This window comes from Myotis davidii, unplaced genomic scaffold, assembly GCF_000327345.1.
Source record: "Myotis davidii unplaced genomic scaffold, ASM32734v1 scaffold97, whole genome shotgun sequence".
NCBI classification, from domain to species: domain Eukaryota; kingdom Metazoa; phylum Chordata; class Mammalia; order Chiroptera; family Vespertilionidae; genus Myotis; species Myotis davidii.
Genome location: NW_006289392.1, coordinates 561,045 through 575,081, shown reverse-complemented (window position 1 = coordinate 575,081; position 14,037 = coordinate 561,045). Strand labels below are relative to the sequence as shown.

Below are 14,037 nucleotides of genomic sequence, written 5' to 3'. Positions count from 1 at the left end.
CCCCCCTGATGGGCCCTGCTCTGTGCATGACAGGAGGCAGCGCTGCAACCTCCCCATCGACCCTGCCTTGAGTGTGACGGGGCCAGTGCCCCAACCCCCCAATCGGCCCTGCGCTGAGCCCGACCAGGGGCTGCACCTAGGGATTAGGCCTGCCCTCTGCCACCCAGGAGCAGGCCTAAGCCAGCAAGTCATTATCTCCTGAGGGGTCCCAGACTATGAGTGGGCACAGGCCAGGCTGAGGGACCCCTTCCTCCCCCCGCCGAGTGCACAAATTTTTGTCCACCTGGCCTCTAGTGATGGTATAACGAGCTTAGGGGTCAGTTTCCAGTGAATTTTTCCTCCATCTTGGATTGATCTGGTGTTAGCCAGTTCTTGTTGACTTCTGTCACCACCTCAGTGATTTCCTGCCATAAACTGTCTCACTTTTAATCATACATGGAAGTGGGGGCTCTGGTGATAGGCCCTAACAGTTTATCGGGCTTCCAGTGTCTGTTTTTACTTTCTCATTCCACTTGTTGGGAGCTTCCCCTAACCTCTTTCTATCCTGCCTCACTTATACCTTCAAAATTTTTTCAGAGTTGCTCGATTATGTATGAATAAAAATAGTATCAAAATAATTCTAGCCCTAACCGGTTTGGCTCAGTGGATAGAGCGTCATCCTGCAGACTGAAGGGTCCCAGGTTCGATTCCGGTCAAGAGCACGTACCTTGGTTGTGGGCACATCCCCACTAGGGAGGTGTGCAGGAGGCAGCTGATGGATGTTTCTCTCTCATCAATGTTTCTAACTCTCTATCCCTCTCCCTTCCTCTCTGTAAAAAATCAATAAAATATATTTTAAAAAATAAATAAATAAAAATTCTAGGCTGAACCCTGGATCAGTGTGAGAAGTATCAGTATGAAATGAAGGGTTTTAAGAAAACATATACACATATAGATAGGTACAAAAATAAATACAAGTATTTATTATGAACTAGCACTCATACATACACTTCCTGTCTACTGACAGGGCTTAGAAGCAGTGACATCCCAGTTGTGATGAGCTCCTCTAGGTCCTAGTCTTGGTTTCTAAATGTCATTCCTCTGTAAAGGGAACCAGGTCCCCTCTGGGAAAGTGGTTCATTTCAAGGCTGGGGTAGGGAAAATACAAGATGAGCCTGGAACATCTTCTGTTGCCAGAAAAATAAGGAAATACTTAAAATGAAATTTTTGTTTTTTTAAATAATTTATTGATTTTTTTACAGAGAGGAAGGGAAAGGGATAGAGAGTTAGAAACATTGATGAGAGAGAAACATCCATCAGCTGCCTCCTGCACACCTCCCTAGTGGGGATGTGCCCGCAACCAAGGTACATGCTCTTGACCAGAATCGAACCTGGGACCCTTCAGTCTGCAAGCTCATGCTCTGTCCACCGAGCCAAGCCGGTCAGGGCTAAAATGAAATTTTTAAAAGACATGACATGTTGAAAGGAGCCAACCTGAGTTAGCTCCTAATAGCCAAAGCATCAAAATAAATAACAGTATAACAATAGTATTGAATTGCAACCCAAACAATAAAATAAATATTCATGACAAAGCGAATTCAACATTATATGGCATACAATTTATGACGGAGAAATAGGAAACAACGGCTGAGGGACATAGCGGCCATCGTGTTAGGAATTAACTTACAGATCAGAGCACTGCAGAAGAAATTAGACTCGAAGAATCTTTCCTTTCCAGCAGGCCAGGCTGGATCTGGGTCTAGCATAAAGAGGAATAATGCTCAAGTGATCGTTTTCTTAATGCTTTCCAAAATTCAGATGAAAATGTACTGTCTTTTATTATCCTCTGTTGTAGTTAGAATCTCTTCTGTGTTTGCACAGTGGTTGATCCATGTATGCACTCAAATGTTTAATGAAAGAATGCAGTGAATTTGGTTGGTAGGATGACACATTAATGCATTGCATTTGAATAAATGGCGATAAGAAACAAATCCTGCATAGCTGTGCCATTTTCGTATCTCATCCCTCTTGCTCATCCTTCATTTTACTGTGTGCTTCTAGGCAGAAAGCTGCAGACTGAGTGAAGCAAGTCATCCAGATTCCTGTGAAGAAATAAAAGCTTTTCTTTTTAAGTGCCTTTCCATTGCCACTTCTTAAACCTGACCATTATTAATTTGTTCAAAAATAGTTACAAATCACTGCCAGGAAGGACACAAAGGTGGCAGTTAACAGTGAGGACTTTGTTTCCATTCCAGTTCTACAACTTAGCATAAATTCTAGCAAGGTCCTTAACTTTCTACCCTCACTTTCTCTTAATAACCCTGTAAGGATACCAAAGGGGGTTATTAAGAAGAAATCATCTTCAGAGGGCCTAGAGAAGTTTCTGACACATAGTAAGTACTTCCAAGAGAGATGACAGTATATTCATCAGCAAACCCTCATTGAATGGCTGCTCTCTACAGAGAGCATGTGCTAAGTGCTGGGGAGTTCAGACATATATCATTCCCCTCTCTACTCTCAAGGAGTTTAGTCTGATGGAGAAGGCAGATAAGTAAAGCAAGAAGAGGAAGAATTACTATTCTTCTATTCTTTTGAGTAACTCATGCATTATATATTATCTATTTATAATAGATAATATACAATAAGTTGCTCACAGAGACTTTATGAAGTGTAGGTATTATCCCCATTTTGCAAATGATGAACCAAGGCTCTGTTCGAGAAGTTAAGTAATTTATCCAAGATCACACAGCTAAGTGAAAACCCAGGATTTGATTCCAAATCTGCCTGACTCTACAGTTTTCCTTCACTGGTGTATCAGATGATTGATTACAAATACAATGTGTATAAGCACTTTGACAAGCTTATAGAAAACATCTGCATATATGCCATTAATAATAGCCTTCATAAACCTCATTGTCTTTTGGTTATTTTATTGTTTCTACAGGCTCAAGTTCCAATTTTCTTTAGTTACTTACAGGAGATAGAAGTACACATCTGCTTGGTAACCACTCCTCACAAGTTAACAAGACACTTCTGTGTCCTAGACATGTAATGCCAAGGTTGAGCCTGGAATGCCACAAGCACGTGACGCTTTCCTTGCCCTCGCCTCTTCATGCCTAGGAAATGTACAGTGAGCAAGCTCAGGCAATAAAAAGGCCAGGCTGCTTCCTGCCTAGCCCCTGCCCAGTCACCCCTGAGTTCATTCCACCAGAGTCCAGGGAAGTTCAGAATGAAGGAGTTCTGGAAAGGCTTTTTGAGACATTAAAACTTTACAATGCTGCTTGGAGTGTATCCTCAACTACGTGTGCTAAAACTCATCCTGTGATTATGGTTTGAAGCACAGCAATTATCGGACCTATTTCAGGATCTCCAAACACTCATGCAGAGCTCCGTGTGCTTTTCTGTGTGCGTGAAATTAACATTTTCCTCTTTAAATATTATTTGAACATGTAGTTCTTGACTCATTTGAGAATATAGGTTTTCTAGATTATTAGAAGTGTATCAATGTGGACATATGTTGTGTGGTGAGTCGTTAGTCTTAGAGGTGGAATTGAGAAAATAAGACCTTTCTCACCGTCTTTTTGGAAAACAGAGTATAGGACTGAAGCTGAGAAGGAAGAAGTTCTCATTGTCTCGTACTTCTGGATGCCAAGGACAGACCACAGTGTTGCTCCACCAGGTGTAGACTGCGCCTGAGGCTCTCCCCCATGCACCCTTTTCTCTTCTGAACCCTTGAGCTCCACTATACTTTTCCTACCTTTCTTGTGTGTTTTCTCAGGACCTTTTTCTCTGAAAGGCGGTAGTTGATAATGATGCTCCACACAAGGAGAAGGGAGCTCGTTTCACATAGGCTCCAGGCATTTTATACTCTTAATCTGCCTTAATCCTCGCAGCATCCTGTCTTGGCAGGTGGGTATCCCCACATTTATAGATACAGAAACTATGGTTCAGGGAAGTTATATTACTTTCCTAGAGGACTTGAAACTAGAAAGTGGCAAAATGGGAGGCCAGCTCTAGTTCTCTCTAACTTCCTAGTTTGTACTCTGCCATGAAGCTGTAATGTTGGAAATTGTGACCGTAGTTACTGACACTGCTGGTTGCCACCAGCTTTAAATCAACTAGCTGAAAGAATGCTTCCATGTAAGGTACACACTCACGGTGTGAAGATTGTGAGTTTATATTATCGTTGGATTCCCACAACAACCTGCTGACTATGTATATTTATTATTTCAGCTTTACACATGGGGAAACTAAGGCTCACAAAGACTGATCCAAAGTCACACAGCCAGTCAGTCTGGCACTAGAGACTTGATCCAGTCCCTGGGGCCGCTCACTGTCCATCAGTGCTGTGCAGAGCCAGTACCTGTCACTAGGGCAGTGTTCTTCAGTCAGGCTGTAACAGAACAGTGGGGCTATACCTGACAAAATAATAGGAACTTGTTTCGTCAGTAAGAACATGAGACTATGTGAAGGCTGAGCAGAAGGGCACAAGCTTGTGTTTATACCAGAGTTCACTGAATTCTGCTGTAATTTTCATGCATATTGAAGGCATGTGAGTATAGTATTTCCAGAGTGCATGCTGTATATTGAAGATATAGATTCAGTATGAGTAGTTGGGGAAGGCCATTAACTGTTTTGAAGTATAATGCCACTGCATTCCACAAATGAGTAAGTACTAGTGATAGGTGGCCTGTGACTGGGCCATGTAGCCATCACATGTTAATTAGCTATTCAGGTAGGTATCTGTCTATATCAAGATGCGTGGGCCAGCACTTAGAGAGTTGTTACTTAGGAAACACTGTACTCAGTTGCCTTAAAAGGTTATACATTTTGCTGCCCTGGGATAATGACTGTAGGAACAGCCAGTCACTCCCCCATGCACCCTTAAATCTCTTAGAGTTTTACTCATTTAGTTCCTTTCTTGTAGACCATATTAAGACAGCTAACTCTTAAATCATGGAGTAATTAAAATTCTGAGATTATCAAATTCAATTTGTTGTCCACACCAGTGGATTTTCTTTTAGCCTTAAAAATACAGTATTAAAGTATTTTTTCTAATCTCTTATTATCTTTGAGAAGAAAACTTGATTCATTAATACAATCATTCAAGAAATATTTTTTGAATGCTGAATATATGCTGAGTGCTAGGAAAATGGAATAGATGTCATCCCATTCCTCACAAAATAAATAGCAGTGATAACGTTAATATAGCATATAAAATTTGTTACAGAGAAATTCAGTATAGTTTGAGACCATAGATGAAAGTAACATTTATTTCCACTCCAACAGATTTCGGTTTTGGAAATTTCTTTAAAAGTGGTGAACTGCTGGCAACTTGGTGTGGCAGCCCCCCTTATGCAGCCCCAGAAGTCTTTGAAGGGCAGCAGTATGAAGGACCACAGCTGGATATTTGGGTATTTCTTTGCTTTGCTGTGTTGTGTTAAATGCATCTATAAGGATAATACTTGGTACTTTGGCTCATCTTTAAAGCTCTTGTGTCTGACACATAGGCAGTAGTTCATACTTTCCTTACCCATTGGACTATAATTAGTTGAGCATCTTGAATTGGATTCTAGGAAAGAATTTCTAAAGACAGATGTTCTTATTCTAACATCAGCAGTAATTTAAAGTTAAGTAGAAATCAAATGATTAACATATTTTGATATTTATTATAGGATACTTTATTGTAATAATTAGCATTTCAGATTTTTTTTCAAATTCAAGAAAATAGTACATTCAAACAGAAATTTTTTTAGTCCATAGGATATTAAGGGATATTTTGGGAAACAAAGAGTGTTTGAAGTTCTCAGTATGAAAATTACCCCGTTATTTTCTTCTCCTAGAGCATGGGAGTTGTTCTTTATGTCCTTGTCTGTGGAGCTCTGCCTTTTGATGGACCTACTCTTCCTATTTTGAGGCAAAGAGTTTTGGAAGGAAGATTCCGGATTCCGTATTTCATGTCAGAAGGTAACAACCTGTTCATCTTACTAATTGGGCACTACGGAGTCTGTGCTCCTAATGAAACGCATAGGCAAAGCCTCCCTTTTTCTAAGAGTTTGGGTGCTAAATGAAGTGACTGAGTTACTTTAAAAGCCATAGAAATAAGCAACTCTCTCCGTGTAAGTGAGGAAAGTTCCAGCCTTCCTAACTGAAAACAAGTTTCCCAGATTAAAAACACAAGTATCCCCATTTATTCTCCGTCCATAAATGTCCCACATTTATTTTAGCCTTAGAGAAGTTCTTTGTAGATACAGATTCACAACAATTTTACTCTAAGTTTGAAATGGATTTTATCATATCTTTTGGCAGGAAGTTGCAAAATTAAAATGTTTAAATTAAATTTGAAAACCAGCTGGCAAAACTATTGAATTAAGATGAAGTGCTGTAATCCCAACCAGTTTTATATTGGACTAGAGGCCCAGTGGACGAAATTCATGCACATAGGCAGCAGTTAGGTTTACTCCTTTGATTAGTTTTTAGTTATCACCCTTAATGCTTTTGTTCTTAGAAACGGTAGAAATGATGCTTCAGTAGTTAAGAGTGTAGACTTTAGCACCAGACTGCCTGGTTTCAATCCTAAGTTCACTCATATCTCCTCTCTGTTCTTCCATTTCTTCAATTTATAAAATGGAAAAAACCATAGTTCTTAAGAGAGCTGTTGTTTAAGGATTAATTAATCTGTATAAAGCACTTAGCAGAATTCCTGGCACCTACCAAGTGATCTAAGCTTATGTGGGATGGTAAAGAGCATGATTTCAGCTCAGGATATAAGCTGGTGCCCAGACTTGCAGCAGTACAGTTTTCTTAGTGTAATCAGGAATAAGTAATATTTCACATACATTTGTCTCAGTTGCACTGATGAGGAGAAAGCAACAGTCCACAGGCTAGCTCTTGCCTCACAGAGTCTTAGACATAACTGTGGATCATTTATTATTTGCTTATTTTAGAAAGAAGGCTTGTTTTTTCCTCTAGTGGAAATCTAAGTCTGTGTCTAGATATTTTCAGTTGATAAAGCAGTTTATTTAGCACAAAATTGGATAGGCCTGCAGCCTTCTGTTTTTCTTAAGTATTCATTCACATTGATGGTTAATTTTGTGTGTCAACATTCACCCTGAGTACTTGACAAACATAAGTAACCTTTATGTATTTATTTATTCATTTGACCTTCTGCTTTCCAGTAGGCACTGTGGAGGACACAAAGATTACTGCCATTGTACAAAGTCACATGAATAAAGCAAACACCCTGAAGTGCAAGGCGATTGACGTGACTTTTGTACCATTGTGTTTTCCATAGATTGTGAGCACCTTATTCGAAGGATGTTGGTCCTAGACCCGTCCAAAAGGCTAACCATAGCTCAAATCAAGGAGCATAAATGGATGCTCATAGAAGTTCCTGTACAGAGACCTGTTCTCTATCCACAAGGCCAAGAAAATGAGCCATCCATTGGGGAGTTTAATGAACAGGTTCTGCGACTGATGCACAGCCTTGGAATAGATCAGCAGAAAACCATTGAGGTAAAGTGATCAGAGATTTGACTGAAAAAATTTTAGGATTCTGTTGTACTCAGTAACTTGTAATTTCATGCTCATACCTATCAGCCTAGTCGTTTAGCATGGCCATCCCCAGCACCTAGACATACTGTTCAATATTCCCTGAAGATTAATCAAATGTTTGTGTGTTTTATTGCTTTTACTCAACGTATAAATTCCTACCTTTGCCCCATCTGCCAAAAAACTCAAGAGGAATGGTATACACTGAGTGGCCAGATTATTATGACCACCTGATGTTTGTAGGCAAATTAGCTATAATTTCCCGCTGAAATTGCTAGAGGGACAGATCATTATAAATGTTTGAATAGCACAACATACCTAAGTATTGTTACTGATCAACTTCATCCTGTTGATGGCATATCCCAATGGAGACGGCTTCTTCCAACAAGACAGTGCGCCATGCCTCGGTGCTAGTATTGTGCAGGAGTGGTTTCAAGGACACGAGGGAGACTTTACCTTGCTTAAGTGACCCGCACAATCAGTAGATCTCAATCCAATTGACCATTTGTGGGACGAAGTTAAAAGAGCCACCAGGCAGCTGGTTCCACAACCATCAAATCTCACAGAACTGGACAGTGCCATTCATCAGGCATGGTGTCAGATTCCTCACATCACCTTTCAACATCTCGTGGAGTCAGTGCCAAGAAGAATCGCCGCAGTATTGAAGGCAAAAGGGGGCCCAACCAAGTACTGATGGTGTGGTCATAATAATCTGGCCGGTCATAATAATCTGGCCACTCAGTGTATATAGGACTGAGAAAAAGACAAAGACAGAAGCTTAAGAAATACAAAGTAGCAATTTTCTTCTAAGATGAACCATAACGTTTGACATTGGTAATAAACTAGTTTATATGGAACATAAATGTGCAGCTATGGAACAAGGCTGAGGTCTGAGCAGAAAACAAGAATGGTAGGCATCAGATTTAGGAAAGCCAACTGGATTTAGCTTGTGAACTGGAGAAACCGAGACGACAAAAATGGGTAGTTTCCTGATATGGAAGTACGAGAAGGTTTGAACCTAGAAAATTTCTCGTCACTTCCATTTCTTTCTTTCCTTAATAGCATGTTCATAAGATATACATATTCTTAATACCTATACAACAGTAAAACAAACAAACAGAAAACAGTACTTTTAAGGAGGGACCATAACAAAAAATATTAAATGCTTCCTTATGAATATTAAGTGCTCTGAACTGTACTGCCTTTTCCTTCAGTGTAGCCATAAGTGAAACCAGACTGGCTTTCCTGCTTTGCTTGTCATGCGCTCTGATGTTTTCCTGTACTTGTCCATGAAGTAGGTACAGAGTGGCAGCTGTGAGCACAGTTCCACTGGTCTGGGATTTGTGCTGAGTGCTCTGCCCTCTGAGGTGTACTGCACAGCGCCCATGCAGACTGTCAGGTGGAATTGGAAGTGAAAGGAGCAGTTGTTTCTCTGTTTCCTTAGTACCCTGGGAAATCTGGCGGATGAGGGATGTGAAAAATTGGGAAGCAACTTTATATTCAAGGTTTCAAGAGGGCTGGATTGCAAAAGCAAGAGGAAAAAATTACCTAGGAATGGAGACACAGAGTCTCTTAATATAGCATCCAAATGTCATTTTCCAGCCTAAAATAATCACCAGAAAGTTCCCCAAAGACTTTAATCAGTCACTTCAGAGTTTGCAGTGGCTTGTACTTGTGTAGAAGCTATAGATTTAGAGCCTCTGGGCTCAGGTTGCTAACCGACCTTACGCCATAGTTACAGCTATGAGATGGAACCACATGACAGCATTGGGGAATGTCTGCATGAGACAGTGATGGCATTTTCTCTGAATGCAGAAAAATAAATGGATCCTGTTAGTATCAAAGGGCCTGTCATTTAAAGGTATCACCCTGTATATAATTAAAACTAGAAACTTGAAACGATCTGTCTTTTATTCTAAACTCTGGAACAGCTTTTATTTTGAGGCATACTTTGTTACTCTGTTTGTAAGAAAGAAAACATTATTTCTTCAATCTTTTTTTAGACAGGTATAGATCATTGGATTGATTTTTATGGCTCTTGGCCTTCAGCACTTGTTTTCTCTTTCAGTCTTTGCAGAACAAGAGCTACAATCACTTCGCTGCCATTTATTACTTGTTGGTGGAGCGCCTGAAATCACATAGGAGCAGTTTTCCTGTGGAGCAGAGGCTCGATGCCCGCCAGCGGCGGCCCAGCACCATTGCTGAACAAACAGTTGCCAAGGTAACACCCCATTAGCCAATAGTCTTATCTGTGCATGTGCCTGTTCACATGGTTGACACATTGTTCATCTTGTATTACAAAGGGTTAGGATTTCATCCTCTGTGCTCTGTTTTTCTGTAAAGTTTCTGCCTGTCATTCACTAGATTCTCAAATGTTTTAGCACCTTCCTTTTTTTTTTTTCCAGTTACAGTTGACATACATATTATATTAGTTTCAGGTGTAAAACCCATGATTAAGCATTTATATAATTTAGGAAATGATCACCCCAATAAATCTAGTACCCATCTGACACCATAAAAGGTATTATAATATTGACTATATTCCTTATGCTGTGCTTTATATACCTATGTAACTATATAACTACAATTTGTAGTTCTGACTCCTTCACCTTTTTTTCACCCATCCTCCCAACCCCCTTGCATCTGGCAGCCATCCAAATGTTCTCTATCTTTGAGTCTGTTTCTAGTCTGCTTGTTTATTTTGTTTTTTTTTAGATTCCACATACAAGTGAAATAATATGGCATTTGTCTTTCTCTGTCTGACATAATATCCTCTAGGTTCATGCATGGTGTTGCAGATGGCAAGATTTTATTCTTTTTGTTTGCAGTTTACATTTAATATCATTTTGTATTAGTTTCAGATATACAGAATAATGGATAGACAATCATATACTTTACAAAGTGCTCCCCCCTCCCAATATTTCCAGTACCCATCTGGTACCATACATAGTTGTTACAATATTATTGACTGTACTAGAGGCCCGGTGCACAAAAATTTGTGCATTCGGAGGGGAGGGGGGTCCTTCAGCCCGGCCTGTACCCTCTCGCAGTCTGGGACCCCTCGGGGGATGACCACCTGCTGGCTTAGGCCTGCTCCTCGGGGGATTGGGCCTAAGCTGGCAATCAGACATCCATCTGGCAGCCCGGCAGCCCTTGGAGGATGTCCCCTTGCCAGCAGGGAGCAGACCTAAGCTGCAGTCAGACATCCTTAGCGCTGCTGAGGAGGCGGGAGAGGCTCCCGCCACCACCGCTGTACTGGCAGCTGTCAGCCTGGCTTGTGGCTGAGCAGAGCTCCTCCATGTGGGAGCTCACTGACCACCAGAGGGCAGCTCCTGCATTGAGCGTCTGCCCCCTGGTGGTCAGTGTGTGTCATAGTGACCAGTCATTCCCAGTCTTTCTGCTATTAGGGTCAGTTTGCATATTACCCTTTTACTGTATAGGATAGAGGCCTGGTGCACGGGTGGGGGCCTGCTGGTTTGCCCTGACGGGTGTCCTGGATCAGGGTGGGAGGTCCCACTTGGGTGCCTGGCCAGCCTGGGTGAGGGGCTGATGGCTATTTTCAGGCTGCCTGCACCCCCTTCAGGGTGGGGGTCCCCACTGGGGTGCCTGGCCAGTCTGGATGAGGGGCTGATGGCTGTTTTCAGGCTGGCCAAGCCAGCTACTGAAGCTCCCAGCCTCTCCTCTTTTTCTTTTGCTTTTTATTCTGAGATTTATTTACCTTCTATAATTGAAACTTAGTTGCCGCTCCAGCTCCTAGGCCACAGCCTGCTGAAAGCAGGTATCTGGGGTTTGTTTAGCTTCTATAATTGCAACTTTGTTGCTTAGAGTGGAGCTCAGAGCCCAGCCACAGCAGGGAGGAAGCTTGGCTTCCTCCATCACTGGAGCATGCAAGCCTCCTGCCCGCTTCAGTTGCATGGCTGCTGGCCGCCATCTTGGTTGGGTTAATTTGCATATCCTGCTGATTAGCCAATGGGAAGCATAGTGGAGGTATGGTCAGTTAGCATGTTTGTCTATTATTAGATTAGATTCCCTATGCTAGACTTCACATCCTGTGATTTTAACTACCAATTTAACTTTTTTTATTGATTTTTCGAGAGAGAGGAATGGAGGGCGGGGGGAGAGAGAGAAACATCAATGTGAGAGTGAAACATCATTTTGCTGCCTCCTGCAAACCCCCTACTGGGGATCGAGCCCACAACCTTGGCATGTTCTCTGAATGGGAATTGAAGCAGCAATCTTTCAGTGCACAGGAAGATGCGCAACCAACTGAACCATAGTGGCCAGGACACCAATTGTACTTTTTAATCCCTTCCTCTTTTTTCATCCAATCCCTCTCCCCTCTGTGAACCATTAGTCTGTTTTCTGTTGTCTGTCTATGAGTCTGTTTCAATTTTGTTTGTTTTATTCTTTACATTCCACATATAAGTGAAATCATATGCTAATTGTCTTTCACTGACTGACTTATTTCACTTAGCGTAATATTCTCCAGGTCCATCCATGCCTTCTCAAATGGTAAGATTTTTTTGTGGCCAAGTAATATTCCATTATACATATATGTACCACCACTTTTTTATCTACTCTGTTGATGGGCACTTATGTTATAACTTTCCATAGTTTGGCTATTGCAAATAACACTGCAATGAACATAGGGGTAGATATATTCTTTTGAAGTAGTGCTTTGAGTTTCTTGGGATATATACCCAGAAGTGGAATCATTGGCTCATAAGGCAATTCCATTTTTTTATTTTTTGAGTAACCTCCATACTGTTTTCCATAGTGGCTGCACCAATCTGCAGTCCCACAAACAGTGCACTAGAATTACCTTTTCCCCCTATCCTCACCAACACTTGTTTATCGATTTATTGATGATAGCCATTCTGACAGGTGTGAGGTGATATCACATTGTGGTTTTAATTTGCATCACTCTGATATTAGTGATGTTGAGCATCTCTTCATATGTCTGTTGGTTATCTGTGTGTCCTCTTTGGAGCAGTGTCTGTTCAGGACCTCTGCCAATTTTAAATTGGATTCTTTGTTGTTTTTGGTATTGATTTGAATGAGTTCTTTATGAATTTGGATATTAACCCCTTATCAGATGTATCATTGGTGAATATATTCTCCCATTCAGTGGGTTGTCTTTTCATGTTGTTGAAGGTTTCCTTTACTGTGCAAAATCTTTTTAGTTTGATGTACTCCCATTTGTTTATTTGTGTGTGTGTGTGTGTGTGTGTGTGTGTGTGTGTGTGTGTGTCCCTTTTCCAAGAAGATATATCAGGGAAAAAAAATATTGCTAAGAGAGATTCAGAGATTTTACTGCCTAGGTTTTCTTTTAGGAGTTTTATGGTTTTGAGTCTTACATTTGTCTTTAATTCATTTTGAGTTTATTCTTGAATATGGTGTATATGGTGTAAGAAGGTGGCCTTAAGAAGTTACATGTATCGTTCAACTTCCCCAACATCATTTATTGAAAAGACTATTTTTACTCTCTCCTATGTTCTTGCCTCCTTTGTCAAATATTAATTGGCCATATAGACATGGATTTATTTCTGCGTACTCTATACTGTTCCAGTGATCTAAATGTGTTATTATGCCACTACTATGCTTTTTTATTACCATTGCCTTTTAGTATAGCATGATAATTACAACTTTGTTCTTCTTTCTCAAAATTGCTGTGGCTGTTCAAGGCCTTTTGTGGTTCCATATAAATTTTTGGAATATTTTTTCTAGTTCTATGAAATACGCCATTGGTATCTTGATAGGAATTGCATTGAATCTATAGATTGCTTTAGGTAGTATGGACATTTTAATGATGTTAATTCTTCTTATCCATGAGTACGGTATATGCTTCCATTTATTTGGATCTGCAACTTCTTCAGTGTCTTATAATTTTCCAAGTACGGGTCTTTTACTTCCTTAGTTAAATTTATTCCTAGATTGTTTTTTTAATGCAATTGTAAATGGGATTGTTTTCTTAGTTTCCCTTAAGGATAATTCATTATTGATATATTAAAATGCAACTGATTTCTGAATATTTATTTTGTATCCTGCTACTTTACTGAATTGCTGTATTAGTTCTAGTTGGGGTTTTTTTTGGTGGAATCTTTAGGGGTCCATATATATATAGTGTCATGTTATTGCCAAATTATGATAGTTTTAGTTCTTACTTTACAATTGTGAATGCCTTTTATTTTATTCTTTTTGTGTGATTGTTGTGGATAGGACTTCCAGTACTATTTTGTTGTTTTGTTTTGTTTTTAATATTTTTATTGATTTCAGAGAGGAAGGGAGAGGGAGAGAGAGATAGAAACATCAATAATGAGAGAGAATCATGGATCAACTACTTCCTGCACGTCCCCTGCTGGGGATTGAGCCTGCAACCCAGGCAAGTGCCCTTGACTGGAATCAAACCTGGGACCCTTCAGTAGGTAGGAGCTCTATCCTTTGAGCCAAACCAGCTAGGGCCCAGTACTATTTTTGAATAGGAGTGTTGAAAGAAGACATCCCTGT

At 40.5% G+C, this 14,037-nt stretch overlaps 1 protein-coding gene across 1 annotated transcript in view; it reads left to right on the top strand.

Moving 5' to 3' along the window:
* The window catches only part of SIK2 (salt inducible kinase 2), a 129,182-nt gene that overhangs the window by 76,995 nt on the left and 38,150 nt on the right, over window positions 1–14,037 (top strand). The window contains exons 5-8 of the mRNA XM_006761574.2: window positions 5,269–5,393; window positions 5,823–5,946; window positions 7,274–7,494; window positions 9,599–9,751. Of these exons, the coding sequence (XP_006761637.2) occupies window positions 5,269–5,393; window positions 5,823–5,946; window positions 7,274–7,494; window positions 9,599–9,751 (623 nt within the window). The remainder of the gene's footprint in view (window positions 1–5,268; window positions 5,394–5,822; window positions 5,947–7,273; window positions 7,495–9,598; window positions 9,752–14,037) is intronic.